Raw genomic sequence first — 25515 nt, 5'->3', positions numbered from 1 at the left:
CGTCCGTATCACAGCGTCGATGTGCCGTCACGGCTGCCGTCAGTTGATGCCCAAGAACATTCGATACTCTTATAATATAAATATTAAGTAAGGGTAATATTACGGAAAGAAAACAAGTAATAGCTGCTATAATTTATTTGTAAAAAAATATTCTACTCGCTACATAGCCAATATATCAGTTAAAATTTTAATAATTTAAGTATCCATCCCTGCGTAAGTCACATTATTTATCATCTATACAACAATAACTAATGTTTCACAATGAGTATTCCGGCCACGTGTTCGTACGAAAATCTCCATCGAATAATTTATGCTGAAAATTACGTTTGATACGTTACATAGGTACGTAATCACGACAACAATTTAATAAATGGTCCATAAGCTTTCTATGCTGGAAATTATACTTTACGTCTTTCGATTGAAACTTAACTACAGATGGAGCAAGAGTGCCTACCTCTATACACTTCGAGAATATTAGATCAGTAAGTAGCATACATAGAGTCAATGTCGACATAAGTGAAAGCTGAACTACCGAACTCACAACTCCTAGGGTCCTTACTACGCATGTCTTCACTATAATAAATATTTTGTTACACTTTACAATCTTACAACTATTCTTACTATGTCTTGATCACAAAAGATTCTATTTCGTTTGAGGCTTTACTTAAATCTCCTATAATTGTGAGCTCAAGCGCTCAGTGCACATTTAACAACAATCTTATAATTGACAATATTATCTATACTATGCAGAATAAATTTATGTTGAGTCTTGCGTACAAGGGTCATCACCACATATCACAATGTTATTGCTTTTGGAAACACACTTCTCGTTCTCAAACATATACTATCACAATAATCGAATTAAATACTTTCACCGACATCGCTGCGGACAAGATGAGAGAGGTGAACTATGAACAGAAGACTTCATTGGGAGCAGTGTCAGTCTTTAATATTCGAGATAAGATGTCATTATCGAGTGGAATTTTAAAGCCAATATTTCAGCATAAATTATAAATACACAATAGAATTGGTACGACGTCCATTGCGGACGATATAATAAAACGAAATCACAAACACATGCTTGTTAGAGCGTAAGCACACACAACACAACCGGTTTGTTAGTAGCTAAATGACGATATACATTGTTCATCAACTCTTAACACCACTACATCATAAATTAACCTAAATAATAATAATAAATAACCAAATTGGAAGATCGTGGAGTATATCTACTTGTTACTTCCGATTAACACAATGAAATGTAAAGTAGGAAGGTTGATTCAACTTGGTCTACTAAAATCCATATAAAAACATACTCGCGTTGTGGACTGGTTGCTTTACTACTAAATTTGTATTCGAAACCATCAATGGACACATTATGTACACAAAAAAGATAAATTCGGACGTCAACTAGATAAAACCTAAGAAAATATAAAATTATAAACCTAACAATGTACAGAGTAGAATTTAATAAAATAATACTGTATCACTACTGCAAGCAGTAATATGAATAGAGAATGACATAATCGAACTGTAATCCCGAATCGAAGAATACAGCCCGTTATTAAAAGAAACGTAAGACATTACACAAACGAGCCTTTATGGGTTTATCCTCGAGTAAACGAATAAAAACTCAATTCACTACAACATCTTTAATTCAAAATTCTCATAGAAAAATATTTACTTATGCACTAAATTAGTGCATAATTATTACAACATTAGTTGATTCATCATTAATTGTGATCGCGAGTCATCGCACAAAAAATGAATAAATAAGTAATAGAGAGCGAAATTTTGAGAATTACAAAGTATAGATTAGAGAAACATTATTGTCGAGAGGTAAACTGCCATCCAAAGTATGAGCTCAGACAGGAAGCCTTCAACGACAACTAGAAGGTCCCAATAGTATTATAAAGAATAAATAATCTCAATTTTAAAGCTCTAAATACATTAAGCTTGACGAAAATATTGAGGAGTTCAGCTGCAATTAAATCACATGATACCAGAGAACTCTGCCGAGCTCTGTCTAGCTAAGTATTATCACAATGTCTCTGAGACTTCTGCATTTACTGGCCCGTGGGGTTCGATCGTAAACAAACTAACACTAAATTAAGTAAGACGTCAAGTGTAGGACGGTGATCAAAGTGTAAACACAATTAAATAAGTAGAATGGAAGCAATAACTAAACAGCCCATAAAATTTACATAATATAAATGCTTTTTTTGCTATTTGCAAAATATAAAACAAAACACTGACCGTAATGAGGTGAATCCGGTACAAGGGAGGACGAACACTAAACGTCCCCGCTGAACAATAGCGACGAGGCATATTATGTCAGAGAAAAGATCTTTTCATACTTTTTTTAATAAGACAGTCAGACTCAAACTGTCAACAAGATAAAGTTGTAGCTAAAGCAAAATTAATTTCGAGTTTTTATCCTCATTATCAATAATATCAATTAAAAAAGTAACAATATCATAATGTATTATGCGCCAATAGTAATGCCGCTGTTAGCACAACAACTATTATATTCTTCTATCGTCTGACTTAAGGCGGGTTTAGGATGTTTTCTTATAGAATACAGGCAGAAAATGGCTCGTATCATCTTCGTATTTAATTTCCATATTCTAATAAGATGTCGTTTCTGCTTTACCTATAACATTCTTGTTTTTAGACTGACCACTATTATTAAAACAGCCACTCCAAGATCGTAAGAGTCAGCGGATCGATGAGGAAAAACAACAAATGGCCAAAAGAATAACTACATTAATGACCATCAAAACTCCATAAGTTTCTCTAAGTTTTTTATTCGTACAGTTTCCCGAACATTCGCTGGCCATAAGAATGTCGGTCAGACTATTGAAAAGAGATTTTCAATCACAAAGGTCTTGTTGCTGTACCAGCGGGGATATGTTATGACTTCGTCCTTTATCAAAATAATGCCACTAAGTTTGGTCATCGGTAATGCTCACTCGATAGCATAACTATGTAATAAAATGCCGAGTTAATTAGTGAATTAGAAAAACTGTATGTCTAAAATAATCTGTTCATCTAAGTTATAATAATGCCAAAAATATCGAAGTAGGTATATCATTTCCCAACACACAACAGTTCAGTATTGGAATCACTACATTATATTTAAATATTTATATCAGGCGTGAATGGGTAATAGATAAATTCAAAACTTTATTGCTCAATAGTATTTCTACTACCTAGTTATTAATTTTAATATATTTCTGTATATGGTTTGTATTCTATTATGTAAATGTAAATATGTATATGAGAAGACTTGTCATTATTGCTTCTTAGTTTTCCGTAGCCTAAATTAAAGAAAATACTCGATAAAAAAAAATACTTACATTGTAAATACTGACCGAAATGGGAAATAAATTAGATTACTATAATTTAATTTTAGTGTTACTACTAAGTAAATAAAATTTACAATATCTTAAATCACCTAAATCTAATTGAATACTTGCGTCCTGCAATAGGTAACCGTAAATATAATTTTATTATTATTAATTAAGAGAGCATTCAAGGCAAGGCTTAAAACCAATAATATCAGTGTTTATATATGAGATTTCACCTCTAAAATTACGTTGGCAACCGTGCACACCTCCCGCCGAGCTATCCCGGCTACGTTCTACCAAACATTAGATATAATATAATAACAGCTGCTGAGTATGTCTTAAAATTTGCATTTCCAACATTATCAAACTGCGACACTACCGACACGCATGATTCTACCAACCACACATATCACAAGTCATGAAGAATATACACTGTGGAAATACTCTCCACTAACTACTACGCGGCACTATTACTTCTATATAAATAGGCACTAAGACAATGACAACGAATATTGCTTTTGTTCCGCCCGCCTACGCGCGGCCCTATCGACGTTAGTTAATGCCCTGCTTTTCAAAAATAATACTTGTTAACATATTACTTTAACTCTGAAATGTTTAATAATGTTCTGTTCCAAGTTCTCTCGCAGCTCTTTGATTTGTATAATTTCACTATTTTACTGTCAACAATACAGATAACATTTATATACTAGAATAATACTTTGACAACTCCCACACAGTACTCTTACGATTTAACGGGCGTTTTATAATTAACTTAAACTTGAAGAACGAAGCAACTTGGAACAATTTGCACTATTTCATTCAACTATTGTCATTAGACTGGCCTTACTATCACTATAGAAAATCAACAAAGGTAAATGTCTGCTGCACGACGACTATACATCGTATCGTAAGCTATTTCAACCCCGCTATGTTAATTAATATTATAACGAGTATTTCATAAAAATGGCTGTATTATTAAAAATAATTTTCGCGTTTGCTTATAATCCACATTATGAAATACTCGCTGTAATAATGTATTTGACAAAACTCATAGCACGAAATGCAAATAATGCACATGCAACTTTGTTGGTAAATAAATCAAAAAGTATCGTGAAATTGTGTAAAAATACTTTTTAAGTTTCTCTTGAGTGAGGCTGCGAGTGACGGCTGATTCGTACACGCAGTTCTGCAGAAAAGGTATTTCTTCTAAAATCCTAAAATGTTAACTACTTGCGGTTTTAGGAGCTTGGCCGTACCACAAATCTTTCCATGCTCAACCATTAATCACCTATTGCTGCTTATTCAACGGCCAATCTCCTAATAGATTTTACATATTGAAATAACATATTTTTATCATCATTTTCACATTGTGGTTGATCAAAAATCTATCATCTGTATCCTTCAACATAGTTCGAAAAATATTGTTTCTGTTACTAGCTACTACGACCTGTTCTGCAGAACTGTTCACCGGCCCCGCATAGGTCCCGCGAGCGTGCGCGCGTGACGTCACGCGGTGTCGCACGCGATGATGTAGCGGGGTAGTCAGTGCGTCTCCTCGGCGGCCGCGTGGGAAGCCACCAGGTTAAGAGGCGCTTCGTCGTATTCTGGAGCGTTGAGCCCGACCTGAGAGAATATTGATCATATAGATTTGCAACATGAATTAAAAAATAACGGGATGTCGAGTTGCTGTCAAAACACAACCAATGACGTAGTTTTAAGAAGCGGCGGGAGGGGTGAGGGATACTCATAGGAGACGGTGGAATGTAGAATAACCTGCATCACATCCCCCTAAAAGTCAATTCTTGCAACATTGCAAGTCGCATGTTAGTTAAGACGAAACAAGATGATGAGTACCTACCAAGTCTAAAGCCAACAGGTGATTTTATTCAAAAGGGGTAAATTGTAGCAAGTAGCAATGAAAGTAATCCCAACTAATATTATAAATGCGAAAGTAACTCTGTCTGTCTGTCTGTCTGTTACGCTTTCCCGCTTAAACCTCGCAACCGATTTTGATGAAATTTGGCATAGAGATAGTTTGAGTCCCGGGAAAGAACATAGGATAGTTTTTATCCCGGTTTTTGAAACAGGGACGCGCGCGATAAAGTTTTTCTGTGACAGACAAAATTCCACGCGGGCGAAGCCGCGGGCGGAAAGCTAGTAGTTTATATGCCAGAAGTCCAATTTCTCCATTTGTGTGTCATTTGGGAATCTTGACATTTTGGTTCGAGTTTGTCCGCTTCGTCCGGCTCCGCGCCGCCCGCCGCCGGCGCTCCGTGCCACAAGCTCGCGTGCCGTACCTGCGGGCGCTGGTGGTGCGTGTGCGCGTGCAGCGCGGCCAGCAGGTGCGGCTGCAGCTGGCGCCGCAGCGCCGCCAGCACGGCCTCCTCGCGCCCGCCGCCGGCGCTCCGTGCCACAAGCTCGCGTGCCGTACCTGCGGGCGCTGGTGGTGCGTGTGCGCGTGCAGCGCGGCCAGCAGGTGCGGCTGCAGCTGGCGCCGCAGCGCCGCCAGCACGGCCTCCTCGGCGCCCGGCTCGCGCCGCCCGCCGCCGGCGCTCCGTGCCACAAGCTCGCGTGACGTACCTGCGGGCGCTGGTGGTGCGTGTGCGCGTGCAGCGCGGCCAGCAGGTGCGGCTGCAGCTGGCGCCGCAGCGCCGCCAGCACGGCCTCCTCGCGCCCGCCGCCGGCGCTCCGTGCCACAAGCTCGCGTGCCGTACCTGCGGGCGCTGGTGGTGCGTGTGCGCGTGCAGCGCGGCCAGCAGGTGCGGCTGCAGCTGGCGCCGCAGCGCCGCCAGCACGGCCTCCTCGGCGCCCGGCTCGCGCCGCCCGCCGCCGGCGCTCCGTGCCACAAGCTCGCGTGCCGTACCTGCGGGCGCTGGTGGTGCGTGTGCGCGTGCAGCGCGGCCAGCAGGTGCGGCTGCAGCTGGCGCCGCAGCGCCGCCAGCACGGCCTCCTCGCGCCCGCCGCCGGCGCTCCGTGCCACAAGCTCGCGTGCCGTACCTGCGGGCGCTGGTGGTGCGTGTGCGCGTGCAGCGCGGCCAGCAGGTGCGGCTGCAGCTGGCGCCGCAGCGCCGCCAGCACGGCCTCCTCGGCGCCCGGCTCGCGCCGCCCGCCGCCGGCGCTCCGTGCCACAAGCTCGCGTGCCGTACCTGCGGGCGCTGGTGGTGCGTGTGCGCGTGCAGCGCGGCCAGCAGGTGCGGCTGCAGCTGGCGCCGCAGCGCCGCCAGCACGGCCTCCTCGGCGCCCGGCTCGCGCCGCCCGCCGCCGGCGCTCCGTGCCACAAGCTCGCGTGCCGTACCTGCGGGCGCTGGTGGTGCGTGTGCGCGTGCAGCGCGGCCAGCAGGTGCGGCTGCAGCTGGCGCCGCAGCGCCGCCAGCACGGCCTCCTCGCGCCCGCCGCCGGCGCTCCGTGCCACAAGCTCGCGTGCCGTACCTGCGGGCGCTGGTGGTGCGTGTGCGCGTGCAGCGCGGCCAGCAGGTGCGGCTGCAGCTGGCGCCGCAGCGCCGCCAGCACGGCCTCCTCGGCGCCCGGCTCGCGCCGCCCGCCGCCGGCGCTCCGTGCCACAAGCTCGCGTGCCGTACCTGCGGGCGCTGGTGGTGCGTGTGCGCGTGCAGCGCGGCCAGCAGGTGCGGCTGCAGCTGGCGCCGCAGCGCCGCCAGCACGGCCTCCTCGCGCCCGCCGCCGGCGCTCCGTGCCACAAGCTCGCGTGCCGTACCTGCGGGCGCTGGTGGTGCGTGTGCGCGTGCAGCGCGGCCAGCAGGTGCGGCTGCAGCTGGCGCCGCAGCGCCGCCAGCACGGCCTCCTCGGCGCCCGGCTCGCGCCGCCCGCCGCCGGCGCTCCGTGCCACAAGCTCGCGTGCCGTACCTGCGGGCGCTGGTGGTGCGTGTGCGCGTGCAGCGCGGCCAGCAGGTGCGGCTGCAGCTGGCGCCGCAGCGCCGCCAGCACGGCCTCCTCGGCGCCCGGCTCGCGCCGCCCGCCGCCGGCGCTCCGTGCCACAAGCTCGCGTGCCGTACCTGCGGGCGCTGGTGGTGCGTGTGCGCGTGCAGCGCGGCCAGCAGGTGCGGCTGCAGCTGGCGCCGCAGCGCCGCCAGCACGGCCTCCTCGGCGCCCGGCTCCGCGCCGCCCGCCGCCGGCGCCGCCTCCGCCGCCTCGGTGCCCGCGCCGCCGCCGCTGCCGCCGCTCCGCCGGGACTCTGTGGGAAGAAAGGACACAGTTGTATTAGTTGCGTAATGGTCGTACCCTAAAACTAAAAAATCTGATCCTTGAGAAGCTGCCTATAGCTATGGTCTGCGGGGGGCGTAACTCTCTAAAACTCTATCGCGTAAACACGGTGCGACCCAGCGACATGAGACGATGCAGCATCATTTCTCGATGCGTCGTGTCGGAAATTTTCACGATATACGATAACTTTTATAGGGATGTTTCCTGAGTAAAAAAGCAAGAGTTTGAATTAGTCCGTCGGCTATCTTATCAAAATATGCTCAACATGCATTTTTAACTTTTTCAAACTGATGAAAATTGAAAGAGATAAAGTGCGCTAAAGTTCAAAAGAAGAGGCCCGTGACGTTAAGGCGTGCTTAGTGTAGCACTTTGTGACGTTACGCACAACTTCAACGCGTCAGACTTTGTAATTACTTGTTTGATTGGCAAACAAAAATATACGTGTCCAATATTTTTTGATAATGTAATTGACGAATTAAGTTTTTTTAAGAAACTAGCCTATTGTGGCCGCACATGGCATAGGGGCTTTGTAACTATGAAAATATGGACCATAGTCTACTGAAATAAACCTAAAATAATTATATTATACTCACTGCGCGCGTGCTTGGGGTCGTGCCTGGGCCGGCGGCGGCGCGTGTGAATCGTGTCGCGGCGCATGGCGGTTGGGCGCGGCACGCCGTGCAGCTTGTAGTACAGCCCGCACGCGTTGCACACCATCTCGCCGCGCGCGTCGCGCCGCCAGATCGTCGTCGTGTGCGTCCCGCAGTTGTTGCACGACAGTTCCACGCGAGGCGCCGCGCGGCCGTTGCCGCCTGTGCCTATTGGCGCTTCTGAGGTGTCCTGCTGGAAATGGATGTAAAATCGTTAATGTGGATCAAAGTTTTAAGCAAACAAATCTTTTTAGATACTGAAATTCGAATTTCACTTATTGGAACAACTTGAATGGATGCACGAAATCACATCACATAGCCTACGTTGATGGGCTTACACACACACACACACACGCTTTTGCCACAGGGGCCTAGGGGAGGGGCTATTTGACCAAAGCAATGAGATTTTTGGTTCCTAAAAAAACTTTTAGTCCGTCAATTACATTATCAAAAATATTGGACACGTATTTTTTATTTGTCAATCAAACAAGTAATTACGAACTTATAATGAAGTCACGAGCCTCTTCTTTTGAACTTTGGCAGGCTTTATCCTTTCCAATGTTCATTACTTTGAAAAAGTGTAAAATAAAAATACGTGTCGAGCATTTTTTGATAAGTTAATCGACAAGCTAATTCAAACTCTTGCTTTTTTACCCATGATACATCCCTATTTCCAATGGGGAGCAGCTACCCTCCACTACTTTTCTCTCTGGGCACACCCATGCCTACGGGATATTGATAACGCGCGACCTCGGGTGCCAATAGGTAGACAAGTACTCACGTTATCCACCTGCGGCTGCGGCCATTGCTGCGCGTTGGGCGCGTCCTGCAGCGCGGCGGGCTGCGCGCGCGCCGGGAAGCTCTGTTTCCTGCGCGCCGTGCCCGCCCCGCCGCCGCGGTTCGACAGAGCCACTCGTCATCAGCCCATGCATAAGGGATATTTTAACGCGCGGCCTCGGGTGCCTATAGGTAGCCAGGTACTCACGTTGTCCACCTGCGGCTGAGGCCAGGGCTGCGCGTTGGGCGGTTCGACAGAGCCACTCGTCGTAAGCCCACGCATAAGGGATATTGTTAACGCGCGGACTCGGGTGCCTATAGGTAGACAAGTACTCACGTTATCCACCTGCGGCTACGGCTAGGGCTGCGCGTCTTGCGCCTGCTCCGCCACCGCGATTCGAGGGCCCCCACTACCGTTAGCCCATGTTGACCGTTGAACTACCGATTTATGGACCGACCTAGGAGGATGACACCATGTTCTAGTTCTTACCATGATCTAGATACTAATCGCACCTCCCCACCCGTGGGGCACAGGCCCCCCCTGAAAAAGAAGCCTAGATACGCCAATGTTGATAATGCGCGAATTCGGGTGCTGATAGGTTGACAGGTAATTAAGTCTACTAAGGTAAGTCCTACTCACGTTGTCAAACTGCGTCTGCGGGCGCGCCATCAAGCTGTTTCCTGTGCGTATGTACACTCCGAATAAAAGACGTGATACAAATTACTCACGTTATCGACCTGCGGCTGCGGCCATTGCTGCGCATTGGGCGCATCCTGAGGCGCTGCGGGCTGCGCGCGCGCCGGGAAGCTCTGTTTCCTGCGCGCCGTGCCCGCCCCGCCGCCGCGGTTTGACAGCTGCCACTCGCCGTTCTGTGGGAGATATTTAGCAAATTAATTGGGTAGTGGATACTCTAGTAGTCTAAAGCCCGGCTGTGAGCACGTAGATTTTTGCTCACGGACCAGACTATAGGTAGTCAATAATATAATTGACATTCATGAGGCGTCAAAATGAGACTCTCCCATACGTCAATTGCCTGACTGTTGGTTTAAAAACTACTAAATCGTACAGTCATTTGAAAAGTAAGGTTTTCTGTGCTAGGAATAATGAAAAACCTGCTGTTTGTACAATGATTTGTCCCCACAGGAAAAGTTGTTGAATACGAACTTAGAAAGATGTTTACAAATAAAAGATAACAAACTTGATACCTAGGTAGGTATTATTTTATCAAGCGGAAGCATCCTCAATAATAAACGTGTGTTTAGCATGATTACAGTAGATTTTATTCAATTAAAAATACGGATGTAGAAATTCAATATTAACGTTAACAGTTCAATTGTTTGACGTAATGTAAATGATATAACGCAAGTCTTATGTAAAACATCGCGGAGAATAATATTTTAGTCCTATTCATGAAAAGAACAAAGACAGTCACGAGGAAAACTCCATTTACCTCAAAGGTGCATTAACATAACAACACATAAAGAATCTAATTTATCCTGTCATTCAGTCCTACATTCTTGTCTATTATTCGCGCTGACGGAGCTCAGTCACACCTTGGTTTTCTAGTGTTACATTTAGTTATAAAACAAATTGAATTTGTTCTCTCGCGTGCGAACGGAACATCAGGCGGATCAATTAAAGACAGAATCTTTACACGCTCGTGGAATAGTTCACGTGGTACTAATGAACGGAGCTCATCACATATGCAGGTGCGAGCCGACGTAAGTGATTCCGCTATTGTACGATTGTTCTGCACGAAATTGTAACGATACTATAATTCATAATTAAATGGTAGCAGCGCCGTATGATTCACAACATGAGCGCTGTGATAAAAAATGAGGGATGCGGAATTTTTCATTGACATGTCATGTATTGTTGTTACGTTGCAATTAAATTTATTTAGAAAACACGCACAGTATTTCCCAGGTTTTGTTGTTAAAATAATGCCACACTCTTGTTCAGTTTCTTGTAACGGATTTAGAACGTATTACTGTCCTGTACATAAAGAGTATCATTGAGGAAAGCAAGTCATTTGACTGGTGGAAAGTGTTAGTGTAAGGAGTACAAATATGGAATACAGGATCAATTGCACATCATCTGCGCAGGTTTGAATTGAATTAATTGTTTTTTTCAGGCTCAATTTAAGCGGGCTTTGTCTATTCAAATTAGATTCGTCATACATCAATGTCATGCAGATAAGTATGCAAATGTGAAATTGAGGACGGTCATTCGCTGAAATGTGTGCTCACGCGGACGGTGGAATGGTGTTGCCGGTAGTGTATAAAGGCCTAGCACCTAACTGCAGGGAGTCGCCATGACGAGTGATGGCTACTGATCATCGGAGTTACTTCAGCTGCTACAAACGACAAGACCACGCCATCGAATAGCTCATTTTACGTCAACGACAGTTAAGTGCTGTTCCGCAGCAGTGAGCAATATGGGTACTACAAGCTTTGGCAGTAACGCGGTATCTGGGCGCAGCAGCGCATTGCAGGATTATAGCACTCACCATAGATGGCGAGATCTCGCGGAATTTTACCTTGTAGCACCCAGCTTTTTGTCAGTGAATTTTCGGGACACTTTAGTTCAGGGCAGATCGTCTAGAGCAGGACTTCCCAACTGGGGAGCACGCCCCTTCATTACGGGGGTATTGGCGCAAGGGTGGTGCAATTAGGGCATGAAAAAAAAATTTTTTTTGGTTCGGAGGCGCGGCGAAACAAAGGTTGATAAGCCTTGGTGTAAAGCTAGACGGAAGTCTCTGAGCATGGCATAGCTTGGTTCATTACTGCATTTATACCACTTATCCGCAAGACGGCACCATTGAGCGGCTGCGCGGACGCAAGCAGCGAGAAGGTGCTCACACGTAGCGAGGAACCGTCATGTCGAGGTGCTTGTTTACATGCTAAAGCATGACATGACATGACATTAAAGTGTGCAATATTTTAGTTCGGCGAGACGAAGTTTAATTTTATCCTGTCTTAGCACTTAGCTACGTTTCGAACTCCTCCTATGTTTTTCTGATTAATTTCGTTGCGGGTCCAATGACAGTTTAATTTTCCCCCGGGACAAACTTGCTCTTCACTGGTTGGGTTTTATTGGCAGTCAAGCTGTAGATCCTGGCTACACAGGAGTTGCAGCGGTGGGAACGAGAGGTGGGAATAGTCCTATACTTCACTCACCGGCGAGACGGCGCGGCGCGCAGCGGGGACACCGTCATGCCGAGGTGCTTGCTGTTGATCAGCCGCTTCAGCGCTGCGTCTAGTGGTCAACATGTATCACTGCTGCTACACTAGTACTCACCGGCGAGACGGCGCCGTTGGGCGGCTGCGCGGGCAGCGGGGAGGGGGCGGCGCGCAGCGGGGACACCGTCATGCCGAGGTGCTTGCTGTTGATCAGCCGCTTCAGCGCTGCGTCTAGTGGTCAACATGTATCACTGCTGCTACACTAGTACTCACCGGCGAGACGGCGCCGTTGGGCGGCTGCGCGGGCAGCGGGGAGGGGGCGGCGCGCAGCGGGGACACCGTCATGCCGAGGTGCTTGCTGTTGATCAGCCGCTTCAGCGCTGCGTCTAGTGGTCAACATGTATCACTGCTGCTACACTAGTACTCACCGGCGAGACGGCGCCGTTGGGCGGCTGCGCGGGCAGCGGGGAGGGGGCGGCGCGCAGCGGGGACACCGTCATGCCGAGGTGCTTGCTGTTGATCAGCCGCTTCAGCGCTGCGTCTAGTGGTCAACATGTATCACTGCTGCTACACTAGTACTCACCGGCGAGACGGCGCCGTTGGGCGGCTGCGCGGGCAGCGGGGAGGGGGCGGCGCGCAGCGGGGACACCGTCATGCCGAGGTGCTTGCTGTTGATCAGCCGCTTCAGCGCTGCGTCTAGTGGTCAACATGTATCACTGCTGCTACACTAGTACTCACCGGCGAGACGGCGCCGTTGGGCGGCTGCGCGGGCAGCGGGGAGGGGGCGGCGCGCAGCGGGGACACCGTCATGCCGAGGTGCTTGCTGTTGATCAGCCGCTTCAGCGCTGCGTCTAGTGGTCAACATGTATCACTGCTGCTACACTAGTACTCACCGGCGAGACGGCGCCGTTGGGCGGCTGCGCGGGCAGCGGGGAGGGGGCGGCGCGCAGCGGGGACACCGTCATGCCGAGGTGCTTGCTGTTGATCAGCCGCTTCAGCGCTGCGTCTAGTGGTCAACATGTATCACTGCTGCTACACTAGTACTCACCGGCGAGACGGCGCCGTTGGGCGGCTGCGCGGGCAGCGGGGAGGGGGCGGCGCGCAGCGGGGACACCGTCATGCCGAGGTGCTTGCTGTTGATCAGCCGCTTCAGCGCTGCGTCTAGTGGTCAACATGTATCACTGCTGCTACACTAGTACTCACCGGCGAGACGGCGCCGTTGGGCGGCTGCGCGGGCAGCGGGGAGGGGGCGGCGCGCAGCGGGGACACCGTCATGCCGAGGTGCTTGCTGTTGATCAGCCGCTTCAGCGCTGCGTCTAGTGGTCAACATGTATCACTGCTGCTACACTAGTACTCACCGGCGAGACGGCGCCGTTGGGCGGCTGCGCGGGCAGCGGGGAGGGGGCGGCGCGCAGCGGGGACACCGTCATGCCGAGGTGCTTGCTGTTGATCAGCCGCTTCAGCGCTGCGTCTAGTGGTCAACATGTATCACTGCTGCTACACTAGTACTCACCGGCGAGACGGCGCCGTTGGGCGGCTGCGCGGGCAGCGGGGAGGGGGCGGCGCGCAGCGGGGACACCGTCATGCCGAGGTGCTTGCTGTTGATCAGCCGCTTCAGCGCTGCGTCTAGTGGTCAACATGTATCACTGCTGCTACACTAGTACTCACCGGCGAGACGGCGCCGTTGGGCGGCTGCGCGGGCAGCGGGGAGGGGGCGGCGCGCAGCGGGGACACCGTCATGCCGAGGTGCTTGCTGTTGATCAGCCGCTTCAGCGCTGCGTCTAGTGGTCAACATGTATCACTGCTGCTACACTAGTACTCACCGGCGAGACGGCGCCGTTGGGCGGCTGCGCGGGCAGCGGGGAGGGGGCGGCGCGCAGCGGGGACACCGTCATGCCGAGGTGCTTGCTGTTGATCAGCCGCTTCAGCGCTGCGTCTAGTGGTCAACATGTATCACTGCTGCTACACTAGTACTCACCGGCGAGACGGCGCCGTTGGGCGGCTGCGCGGGCAGCGGGGAGGGGGCGGCGCGCAGCGGGGACACCGTCATGCCGAGGTGCTTGCTGTTGATCAGCCGCTTCAGCGCTGCGTCTAGTGGTCAACATGTATCACTGCTGCTACACTAGTACTCACCGGCGAGACGGCGCCGTTGGGCGGCTGCGCGGGCAGCGGGGAGGGGGCGGCGCGCAGCGGGGACACCGTCATGCCGAGGTGCTTGCTGTTGATCAGCCGCTTCAGCGCTGCGTCTAGTGGTCAACATGTATCACTGCTGCTACACTAGTACTCACCGGCGAGACGGCGCCGTTGGGCGGCTGCGCGGGCAGCGGGGAGGGGGCGGCGCGCAGCGGGGACACCGTCATGCCGAGGTGCTTGCTGTTGATCAGCCGCTTCAGCGCTGCGTCTAGTGGTCAACATGTATCACTGCTGCTACACTAGTACTCACCGGCGAGACGGCGCCGTTGGGCGGCTGCGCGGGCAGCGGGGAGGGGGCGGCGCGCAGCGGGGACACCGTCATGCCGAGGTGCTTGCTGTTGATCAGCCGCTTCAGCGCTGCGTCTAGTGGTCAACATGTATCACTGCTGCTACACTAGTACTCACCGGCGAGACGGCGCCGTTGGGCGGCTGCGCGGGCAGCGGGGAGGGGGCGGCGCGCAGCGGGGACACCGTCATGCCGAGGTGCTTGCTGTTGATCAGCCGCTTCAGCGCTGCGTCTAGTGGTCAACATGTATCACTGCTGCTACACTAGTACTCACCGGCGAGACGGCGCCGTTGGGCGGCTGCGCGGGCAGCGGGGAGGGGGCGGCGCGCAGCGGGGACACCGTCATGCCGAGGTGCTTGCTGTTGATCAGCCGCTTCAGCGCTGCGTCTAGTGGTCAACATGTATCACTGCTGCTACACTAGTACTCACCGGCGAGACGGCGCCGTTGGGCGGCTGCGCGGGCAGCGGGGAGGGGGCGGCGCGCAGCGGGGACACCGTCATGCCGAGGTGCTTGCTGTTGATCAGCCGCTTCAGCGCTGCGTCTAGTGGTCAACATGTATCACTGCTGCTACACTAGTACTCACCGGCGAGACGGCGCCGTTGGGCGGCTGCGCGGGCAGCGGGGAGGGGGCGGCGCGCAGCGGGGACACCGTCATGCCGAGGTGCTTGCTGTTGATCAGCCGCTTCAGCAGCTGCGTCGCTTCGCCGCCGCGACCTATGTTTCAACATATTTATTTTAGAAAGATTTGTAAAAAAGACTGCTAAGCCCTGTTGTAAGCATTTTAATTAGTCTTCTTTTCTTAAAAAATGACAGTTAAGTAATAGAGTTTACTTAACTGACATTTTTTAAGAAAAAAAGAAAACATCTAATATACTTTTTACTTGTCTTCATAAATGAATAGATCAGAATTAAGGCTGAGTTGCACCATCTTACTTTAACTTTGACAAACGTCAAAAATCTGTCAAACTCCATACAAAAAGCACCAGTTAAAGTTATTGTTTACTAGCTTTCCGCCCGCGGCTTTGCCCGCGTGGAATATTGTCTGTCACATAAAAACAATATCGCGCGCGTATTTGCTCACCGTTTAGACCTACCCTGGACTACGACAAACATTTTAAAACCAAAATCAGTTCAATCGGCCCAGCCGTTCTCGAGTTTTAATCAGACTAACGAACAAAATTCATTTTTATTTATACAGTGTGTCCGGGCATGTAGTGATCAAACTTTATGGGCCAAATCTAGGGACAATTTTATCGATAAAAATACTTCAAATTTGGGGCTTGACCCATTTATCGCAAAATTACAAGGATTTAAGTTTTTAATTTTTAGTTTTCACCTCTTCCTTCAAAAACAAGTGAAAGCGTGGGTAGCTTAACATTAATAAGCAAATATTTTATATCATGCGATAGCCAATAAAATTATCTATTAGCAAAAGTAGAAAACAGATACAAGTTTCATACATTTTAAGGGAGTAAGAATGGATTTAATTAGAAAAAAACATGACTTTTTTCACTTCTTTTTCAGTTATTTTCCAACACAAGAAAAACCAGGTCGTTAAGGTATGTTTTATTTGCATTGTATTATTAGTATTTGAGCTATTCTACAAAACGAATGTAAATTTATTTTAGTCTACGTCTATTAGTTTCGACGTAATTGTTGAACAAAGATACCCCTTCCCAGCGGTTTCCATAGCGCACGCGACATGCGAAAATGCACTGCCTGAAAGAATCCCACAACCTATTCCGATTACTATGGAAACCGCTGGGAAGGGGTATCTTTGTTCAACAATTACGTCGAAACTAATAGACGTAGACTAATAAATTTACATTCGTTTTGTAGAATAGCTCAAATACTAATAATACAATGCAAATAAAACATACCTTAACGACCTGGTTTTTCTTGTGTTGGAAAATAACTGAAAAAAAAGTGAAAAAAGTCATGTTTTTTTCTAATTAAATCCATTCTTACTCCCTTAAAATGTATGAAACTTGTATCTGTTTTCTACTTCTGCTAATAGATAATTTTATTGGCTATCGCATGATATAAAATTTTTACTCAATAGTGTTAAGCTTCCCACGCTTTCACTTGTTTTTGAAGGAAGAGGTGAAAACTAAAAATTAAAAACTTAAATCCTCGTAATTTTGCGAGAAATGGGTCAAGCCCCAAATTTGAAGTATTTTCATCGATAAAATTGTCCATAGATTACGCCCTTAAAGTTTGATCACTACAAGCCCGGACACACTGTATAGAAGATTGTTTATTACAAATCTCTACAATATACACATTTAAAGTTACACGTTTATAACGGCAATCGGTAGTGATAACAATGAAATGGCACCGTTGTTATTCAGTTGTTTATTACATCGTATAACCTTGTTTTAATGTAAGCGTTAATTTCCGCATCAGATCTTTCTATGTAAATCCGGTGTACAATGTTAAAATATGTAAAACTACTTAATACGTTTTTTTTTTCTTTAACGCTACATTCGGAAATTACAAAGTCAAAAATTGAGGGATAATGCAGAGATGATCTCTCACATCAAGTCAAGCAGATGCATTATAAAATGGTGATTATTGTAATAGGCGTAACGAACCGTTTTGCCTGTGAAGAGCCTGCCACAGGGATTCCTTGTCGGCCTCGTTCTCGGGAGGCGGCGGCGACGACTGCGTAGACCGCGCTGATTGGGTCTCCTCGGGGTCATCCTACAAATGAAACAGAACGTAAAGAAGATGTAGGATAGGTCAAAAGGTCCTGGATATTGGAGATATTCCAATGCTTGAAAGCTTTTTATAATGACTCATTCGATGATTCTAGATTAAAGAATTTATAAACAGCTTCTCTGGGTTTGATGAGTCAGGGGAATCTCAATCTAAATTACTGAAGTTTGAGTCATCAATCGACGATCAAAAAGAGTAACTTTTTTTCTTACCTGCGACATTTGGGAGATATCCATTTGTAGTCGGTCGGGATCGGACCCACTACTGCTCTGACTGCATTCTTCGTATACCGAGGAGTTGTCTTTAGACGTTTTCTTACTTGAAGACCGAGCATAAACCGACTGCTTGTATTCATCAGGGTAATTTGACGTATTATTATGAGCTAACACTCCTTGATAGAAGGAATTTGAGTGCTCGCGATCAACATTGTGATCGTTTTGCTCGGAAGGTTCATTTTTAACAGAATTGTAAAGTGAGAGATCCATTTCTTTATTGTCATGGTCGTGGTTGCTGCGCGGACTCGCGGCGTTTTGTGACGCGTTGTACAAGTACTGGTCTTCCGGGGTGTATTCGTGTGAGTATTTTACATCGTTGGTGCTGAGTGCGTGTGTTCTGTCGATGACGCTGGTGTAGTTAGGGGGGAACTTCTGCGATTCTTCGTTCTCGCGTTGCGCGACCGCCACCGCCTTGGAGATGATGTCTAGAACTGCGCTACAGTGCATGACCTCACGGGCGCGCTCGGGCGGCGCTATGCTGGGCACGCTCTTGAACATTATGTGCGGCTCGTCCTCCGGCTTCACGACGTACTTCGTCGGGTCGTTGTGCTTTATAGAGAGCAGCGCCACCGCAGCCTGCCGGCTCTCCGAATTCTTCATCTCCTCCGTGGAATCCGGCGAGCCGATCTCATCGTACTTAAGCTTATTGTCTTGCTCATACTCATTTTCATTCAACGGTTTGATTATCTCATCCAACTTCGCCGCCGTTACGCTCAGGACCTCCTATAAATAAATGATGCTGGTGAATATTTGGAGAGCAAACGATACTATACATTAAATGCACGATAACAAAGACGTCAACCAATGAGGTGCGCGCTCATTTCTTGTCACTCGTGATTACACTGCCTAACTGATAAGATAAACTACACAGGTTCGTCGTTATTATTGCAGTCCGTTTTAATTTTAATGAGAAAAATGTACTTTTCTCCGGGGCGTGAAGTGAGTACGTAGGAGCCGAAATAAACCGTGCGGACTTCGTGTTGTGTAGGTTGCATAAGTAATGGTGTTTTGTTTGTTGTAGGTGTTAGTGATAATATGCGTCCTAGTTTCATTGAGTTGCGCTCAGAAGGCTGAAGTGGAAAGCGCGCCTTGTGATATATCAAGGAACGATGACAATAACCTGACGCTGAACTGTTCGCGGAGGAGCCTGAGTCATATTCCCGAATGGCCTGTGCAAATAACCAAAATTGATAAAGGTAAGTCGCAGGATGCGTTGTACCTACGAAGGTGTTATCACTATCATGCACGTACCTGCATAACTCGAGATACCACAAACAAACAAGTGCAGTCCTCAACAAATTATCTACGTGTGTCATCGCTATTAAGTATTAACGTGTTCTAATACCTACGAGTATAGCGTAATAAATAGACTCGGGTAAAATCCAATAAGTACAATCTAAGAATTAATCTATTATTAGATTTTTCAACAACAAAGCAATTACTTGTTAATTTACTAATAACGTAAGCAAACACTGAAATATTTTAATTAATTAAGTGGATGAATCGATTATTGTTTTCACAGTCCATTATTTAGTAGTCATCTACAAGTTCTGCTGGGTCAGGCAATTATTGAGAAAGTTATATAAAAAACTGTTGGATAAAATTTATACTGATCTTTTATAATAAATTTATCAAATTAAAAAAGTTTATTAATGTTAATTTATTAATTAGCAGACTTGAAAATGAAGTTTTAATCAAAACATCGACCAGTTACTTTGAAGTAGTTTCACAGATTAATTTTTACCTTTTTGTTTTAACTATGATATTACTTAAATGATGACCACTGTTGTATTATTATCAAACACAGTTTATTTTATTATATTTTCCCGACTGCGCCAGAATTAAGGAATGTTATTATTCCTATAGATTTATAGGGCTCCTATAATATCGCTAACATACAGAATACAGAGTAGAAATAATAAGTGAACTAACTCGATTATTTCTAAATTATAAAAGATATAGAAAAACTGGATGATCCTGAAAGTGCTTCACGAGCTCTATCAAACACTAGGTTACAGAATAATGTGGATCTATCCGAAAATTCAATGTTTCCAGCTTCCTTTAAAAAAAAAACCTCTGAAACACCAAAATTGCCAACCCTACAATGGAACGATAAGAGGGCATCCCCGATTAATTCAATCGAGTAAAATTGGACGAAGATAAGGAAAAATGCACCACCCACAACATGGTCAATGTTTAGTGTACCAAAAATACAAAATAATATTTCACTAGGTACTATCGATGAAAATACAGCCACGCGAGTTTTAAAACCTATCTAAAATCTGCGTAAATTAACCTTTTACAAATCTAAGTCCACTCTGCACTTCGTTAAGATCTTCATTACAATCTAGGCCCTTATTGTAGTGATTTCGTCGTAAGTCAGTTTCTGAAAATATACTTTAACAAAGAGCTTTCAAACAGTTTCAGACGCACACGTCCTAATAACGTTCTTCAACAACACCATCAGCAATGTGACGCAGTTACCGGCGCTGCCCGGGCGTATCGCCATCAGCTTTAAAGCGAACAGGATCGTTGAGATTGAGAAGGATGCTTTCGGAGACGTGGGACGGCTCGTCTACTTGGATCTTAGCAAGAATCTTATTAAAGGTACTTAGTACTTAGGCAGTATTTTTTTAACCTCCGACACAAAAAAAGGGGTGTTTGCCTGTGGTATTATAGATCCTGAACGACAGAAACGATTTTGTTTTTGTATTGCTCATAGCTGTGCAAGATTGTTAATTAATTAATTGGTGGAGTTACCATTTCGAGTAACGGATATTTTTTAAGTTAATTAACTTTTCAAATTGTTAAAGGTCTCATAAACTCATGTAATCTCCCGTCCACTAATCGCTAACTAACTACTTTTAACAGAAGGGCGCGGGTCTAACTGCCGCGCCGCATTAAACTCATTCAGACAAGTTAGGTAAAATAAAGAATAATTATTACACAATTTAATTTACGCCCTCCTTATATCCTTAACCTTTCATAACTTAACTTTTTAAATTTTATTGCCTTTTCTTCCAGGGGACGTCCTCCGAGGGGAGATATTCCGTGGGCCGTACAGAGACAACAAGTACAACAACATTACCCTGGAGACCTTGAACCTCGGCCACAACGAGATCCACTCTCTGGACAAGGACTTGTTTCAGTACACTCCGAATCTGACGCGATTGTATCTCAACAACAATCCCATCGAGATTCTTGATCACGTCACCGTCCTCGCTTTGGCAAGCGCCACGAATTTAGAGGTGAAGTCCTTAAGATTTGTAGAGATTAAGTTCAAACTATAACGGAAAGTAATGCGTGAGTAATAGCACGTCATGCGTGCAGAAAAATAATATCTGCTTTAAGTAACACAAGCGCGAAAGGTTTACGTATTTTCATGTAAGTAATTATTTGGAAAATTAACTATTCGGTATAATGGCTTACAGGTGTTGGACTTATCAAAAACGGACATAGCGACTATTCCTCTGCACACTTTTAAAGGTCTAACGAAACTGCAGCAGATCGATCTGTCCAACAACAAGTTCGTAACTGTCCCAGAGAGCCTCAGCATCGTCGGGAACAGTCTGAAATACCTTACATTCAACAACAATCCGATAGTGGAGCTGAATGATGATAGTTTTATAGGTAAAGAAGAAATGCGCAAATCAAATCTAAATTCAACCTTAGCGTTGTAAGACATAGAGATCATCAAGTTATTTTCTTTTCTAGGTTTAACAAAGTTGGTAGAATTGGAAGTCGCTGAAAACGATTACTTGGACGAGGTAAAACGAAACACATTCGTCCCGCTCACGAGTTTGAGGGTGCTTCACCTCTGCCACAACGGCAACCTGAGGTATATCAGCCGCAGCGCTTTCAGGGGCATGAAAGACAAGTGGACTTTGAAAGAGGTAAGGCTAAAAATATTGCTTTATAAACAAATAAAACAATATAACGACCACCGACGGAACACGGAACTCGTCAAAGTATGATTGAACCTGTAACTGCTACGATAAAATTAATGCTACTCATATTAATGATAAGTCGTAAAACAATTTGTTATTAAACTGGTGATTTCAAAACAGTTTCGCTATAACTACGGAGCGACAAAAACAGGTGGCATCAATTACCAATTTCGTAACAATTTGAATTATGATAGAGTTAAAAAAATGCTTAATCGATGTCGAATCTCAAATATTAATACTAATCTGAATGACCTCGTATTAGTAGTCAAGTACAACATATCGACCTTCTTACTTAATCGAGGTGTACTAATAAGATTTTAAGTTGAGTCATGATGGGTTACACAAGAGTGAAAGTCGCATCGATATTAGCACAGCGGAATTCACCTGATTCGGTATGGACGAAAACATCTAATCATGCCGAATTATCATCTTAACGAATACCAGGACAAAGCGAAGAAAGTGGCGTGGCTTTCCAACGTGACGGCGCAATGGCTTGCCTAGTGCTTGTGCAGTCGAGAGTTCAATTCCCGGTTGCGGAAATTATTACTATTTCGACGAATCTATTGAGGCTATTTACACGTGATTATAATTCTTATTTATAATGTGTCAGTAAATAATTAACGAAACAATCGAATCGGACAACAATGATAACACAATTTTAATTAATCTCAAATCATGTGTGCAATAATCCATCTGGCCCAGATTTGACTTGCTTACTGAACACAAAACGAGGTCGGCTGATTAATCACTTTGCCGTGTTTTCATATCAGTCATTTGCTGATTGCAAAATTTATCCTAAAACTGGAACAAATGCCAAGCATTCCACTAAATTGATTGCTGATGTCTTTGTTGCTATGTTGGAAAACAAAACAGATTCCCTATTTAAATATTCTCTAAGCATCATTTGGAGATTGTTTTATCTATGCAAAAGCAAAATGCTACAACATGAATTATCACAGCATCTTGCCTAAATAAAAAATAAATTCAGCTCCTAAGTACCACTTCTTTTCTTCAACAGGTATATCTGGATGACAACAATCTTAGTGAACTGTCAACAGACTTGATGCCATGGGACAAACTGGAGATACTGGGTATGACTGGCAACTCGTGGCTGTGCAACTGTGACCTAGCAAATATTGTCACTGCTCAGGGAGCTGGCAAAAAGTTCAAGTTTGGTGAAATACCTTAGTAAGTTCTGAAAAGTTTCAGTAAACAAAACAAGAGAAAACTTATTTTAAGCAAATGTAAATTTCTTAGATAAAATCTTTACCTCTGAGTAAACAAATAAAGCATTCCTTAAATAAAATACACATCAAATGCAAAATCCGAACTATTTACATTTACAACATCTAATGATATAAATAAAATGTAAAGACTAAGAAGTTGCATCAGTTGGTGACTAATCTGATATTTTTAACTGTGTGATTGTGTGTGTAAATAACTAAGGAACTTTACAAGTTTTATCATGCATTCCAATTCAACAATCTTAGTTTTTACAGCAAGACTGCAGTGATAGGAATCATTAATTCATTTTTTTAACAAAAAGTTTGTAATCATTTAATCAAAAATCAACTTGTGACTTTCAGTTGTGCAGCACCAATGAGGCTGAGTGGAGAGTACATTACCAACATAACAGTGTCTTTCTGCCCTACCTTTGACAATACATTCACAAGCAAAAGAAGTTTTCGTATTGGAGATCTGAAACCTAAACATGTACTATGGAGCATCTTTGGGGTCACTGTGGTAGTTGCCATTGGAATGGTACTTGGCTGGATTGTCAAGGCAATGAAAACAGTCTACAAGAAGAAGATTAAGAAGACCCAACCTATTCGGTACATTAACTTGAATGAAGATTCTTCTTTCGCCTAAAGTTGTGATTATTAATTAAAAGAAAATGTATTCAAATCAAAAATATTGTTACATAGATTTAAAATAGGTAGATGTATTATCATTTTTGTATAGTTATTATTAATTTATAATTGTTTGAATTTCAAATATAATCTAATTTAGATGTTACAATCAATGTTTTACTTTAAAAATTATAGCTCACCTCCTTTGGCCCAGCCAGTGAATTGGCATATTGAAGAAATTGTTCTAACAGTCTTTCTGATTTGTGTGAAAGTTCTCTGAATGTGTGAAACTCATCAAGTTTATGTGCACAGCTTCCACACACCACCTGTGGCAGGAGGTCACCAGGATACACCTAGAAAAACATTTACAACATCACACTCAAGCATTTCACAATATCACAGTCATTAAGAGATGATGTGGCCAGTGACCTTTCGCAAGTGTAATCATAGGTGATGACTCATAGGTAAATCTGATAACAAACAACTTCCAAATGTCTAATTCTGTTTACTTCAGTACAGAAGGCACCAGACAAGGGAAACTGTAGTCCCCCTGCAGATTGATATCCTTAAAATATACATCTAAATTTAGAAAATATTGAATTCTCAAAATAGCAGTGTATAATGTGGATAAGCAGGGAGCATCAGTAGAGGTGTGCGGCAGGGCGAGGGGCGCGCGGCGAGGGCGCCGAGCTTCGGGAGAGGCGGGGCGACAGATCTCCGCGCGCTCCTTTGTTATCAGCGACACGGCTGCGGCTGAGATATCACTCGCTTGCCACACACACCCGTCTATCACTTCCCCGAATGACATTAGTCATACGCCCGAGCACTCAACGCGTGGGCCGTAATATGATATCACAATGCGAAAATACCCAACACCCGCGAGAAAGTTAATGGCGCTTATCAGCATCCACAATCTCATACGCTTACGCTAAACTTTCACACGAGAAAACGGCATCTTCCTGATGGTCGAAGTAGGAAATAACAAAAGATTATTACCATTATCGATAGATATGACATTATCATATCGGAAAGCCGTGATTTCTCCTTATCACGGTCGAAAATTGGAAGTTTAACATCACTGCAATTATCGCCACAGAATGATAAACAAAGGCGACACACTGAATGGAACTTCGGCGGCAAATTACACATATTTAGAAATCAAAACAGAGAAAGGCGGACACAACGAAAGAAAACATTTAGAACTGAATCGAGTAACTGATATAAAAATTAAAAGGTTTTGATGAAAATATAACTCAGCATGCGATGATAGAATACATCACATCGCGATTGTCAACCAAACGAACGAACAAGCTACGCACACATACAAATAATCCATTGTTTACGCTACGCTGATCATTGCGTCTGTGTTATTGGGGTTTGTTTTCGTTTACATACTGATAAAATGATAACATTATCAGTTTTATCAGCTCAATATTTTTATCGGTAAAATTGTGATGAATTACTTGTTATTGTCAAAACAGATAAGGCTTGGTGTAATACAATAGTAACTGATATGGCACGGGTATTTAAAACAGTTAATTCACTATAGAAAAGTTTTTTGTTAATTTAAAAAATTAAATTACCTATAAATTAATCTTCTGAGAATAAGATCACTGTAGTTTAATCCTAAAAAATTGAATTATAACAATGATGCGAATTGAGAATTAGATTATAAATAAATGCTTCGTTCAATTTTCAACAAAATAAAATTGTTTTACTTATATCGTAAAAGAAAAGTTGTAGAAAAGCCGTCGCACAGTGGATTACTTTTTAATAGTCAAAGTGAAAGGCGATTGCATTGGATGACAGGGCATGAACTATGAATTTTATTTATTAAAACTGTTTGAAAAGTGATTGGTTCATCATTAGCATCAAAATAAATGCACAGCAATCCACTACCTAGTACCAACTAAATAAAATAAATCGCTATCGTTGCTCGTTCACAAGCTTTTATGAAGTAGAGGCCAATAAAAACACCTCTAAAGTCATAAAATAAACATTTTGAAGATTTTTTGAAATTTTTACTCATCAGTTTGTTTTCTATGATCATTATTTTAAAGTTAATAA

The 25515-nt window shown here is 45.1% G+C and overlaps 2 protein-coding genes across 2 annotated transcripts; one reads left to right on the top strand and one right to left on the bottom strand.

Annotated features, from left to right (window-relative positions):
- Positions 1 to 120: 120 nt before the first annotated feature.
- LOC135074819 (uncharacterized) lies at positions 121 to 24943 on the bottom strand. The gene is made up of 9 exons (XM_063969201.1): positions 24445 to 24943; positions 23649 to 23801; positions 17589 to 18374; positions 17253 to 17361; positions 15242 to 15372; positions 9725 to 9865; positions 8162 to 8411; positions 5648 to 7539; positions 121 to 4973 (listed from the first exon to the last, which is right to left on the bottom strand). Exons 1-9 carry the CDS (start codon positions 24595 to 24597, stop codon positions 4893 to 4895), a joined length of 3696 nt encoding a protein of 1231 aa, XP_063825271.1. The 5' UTR covers positions 24598 to 24943; the 3' UTR covers positions 121 to 4892.
- Positions 18484 to 23617, top strand: LOC135074470 (chondroadherin). The gene is made up of 8 exons (XM_063968760.1): positions 18484 to 18590; positions 18673 to 18847; positions 20073 to 20258; positions 20676 to 20899; positions 21083 to 21281; positions 21366 to 21544; positions 22617 to 22786; positions 23185 to 23617. Exons 1-8 carry the CDS (start codon positions 18558 to 18560, stop codon positions 23465 to 23467), a joined length of 1449 nt encoding a protein of 482 aa, XP_063824830.1. The 5' UTR covers positions 18484 to 18557; the 3' UTR covers positions 23468 to 23617.
- Positions 24944 to 25515: the final 572 nt, after the last annotated feature.

Source organism: Ostrinia nubilalis, chromosome 9 (assembly GCF_963855985.1).
Source record: "Ostrinia nubilalis chromosome 9, ilOstNubi1.1, whole genome shotgun sequence".
Taxonomy (NCBI): domain Eukaryota; kingdom Metazoa; phylum Arthropoda; class Insecta; order Lepidoptera; family Crambidae; genus Ostrinia; species Ostrinia nubilalis.
Note: the sequence above shows the minus strand (reverse complement) of the source record. Positions and strands in the feature narration are given on the sequence as shown.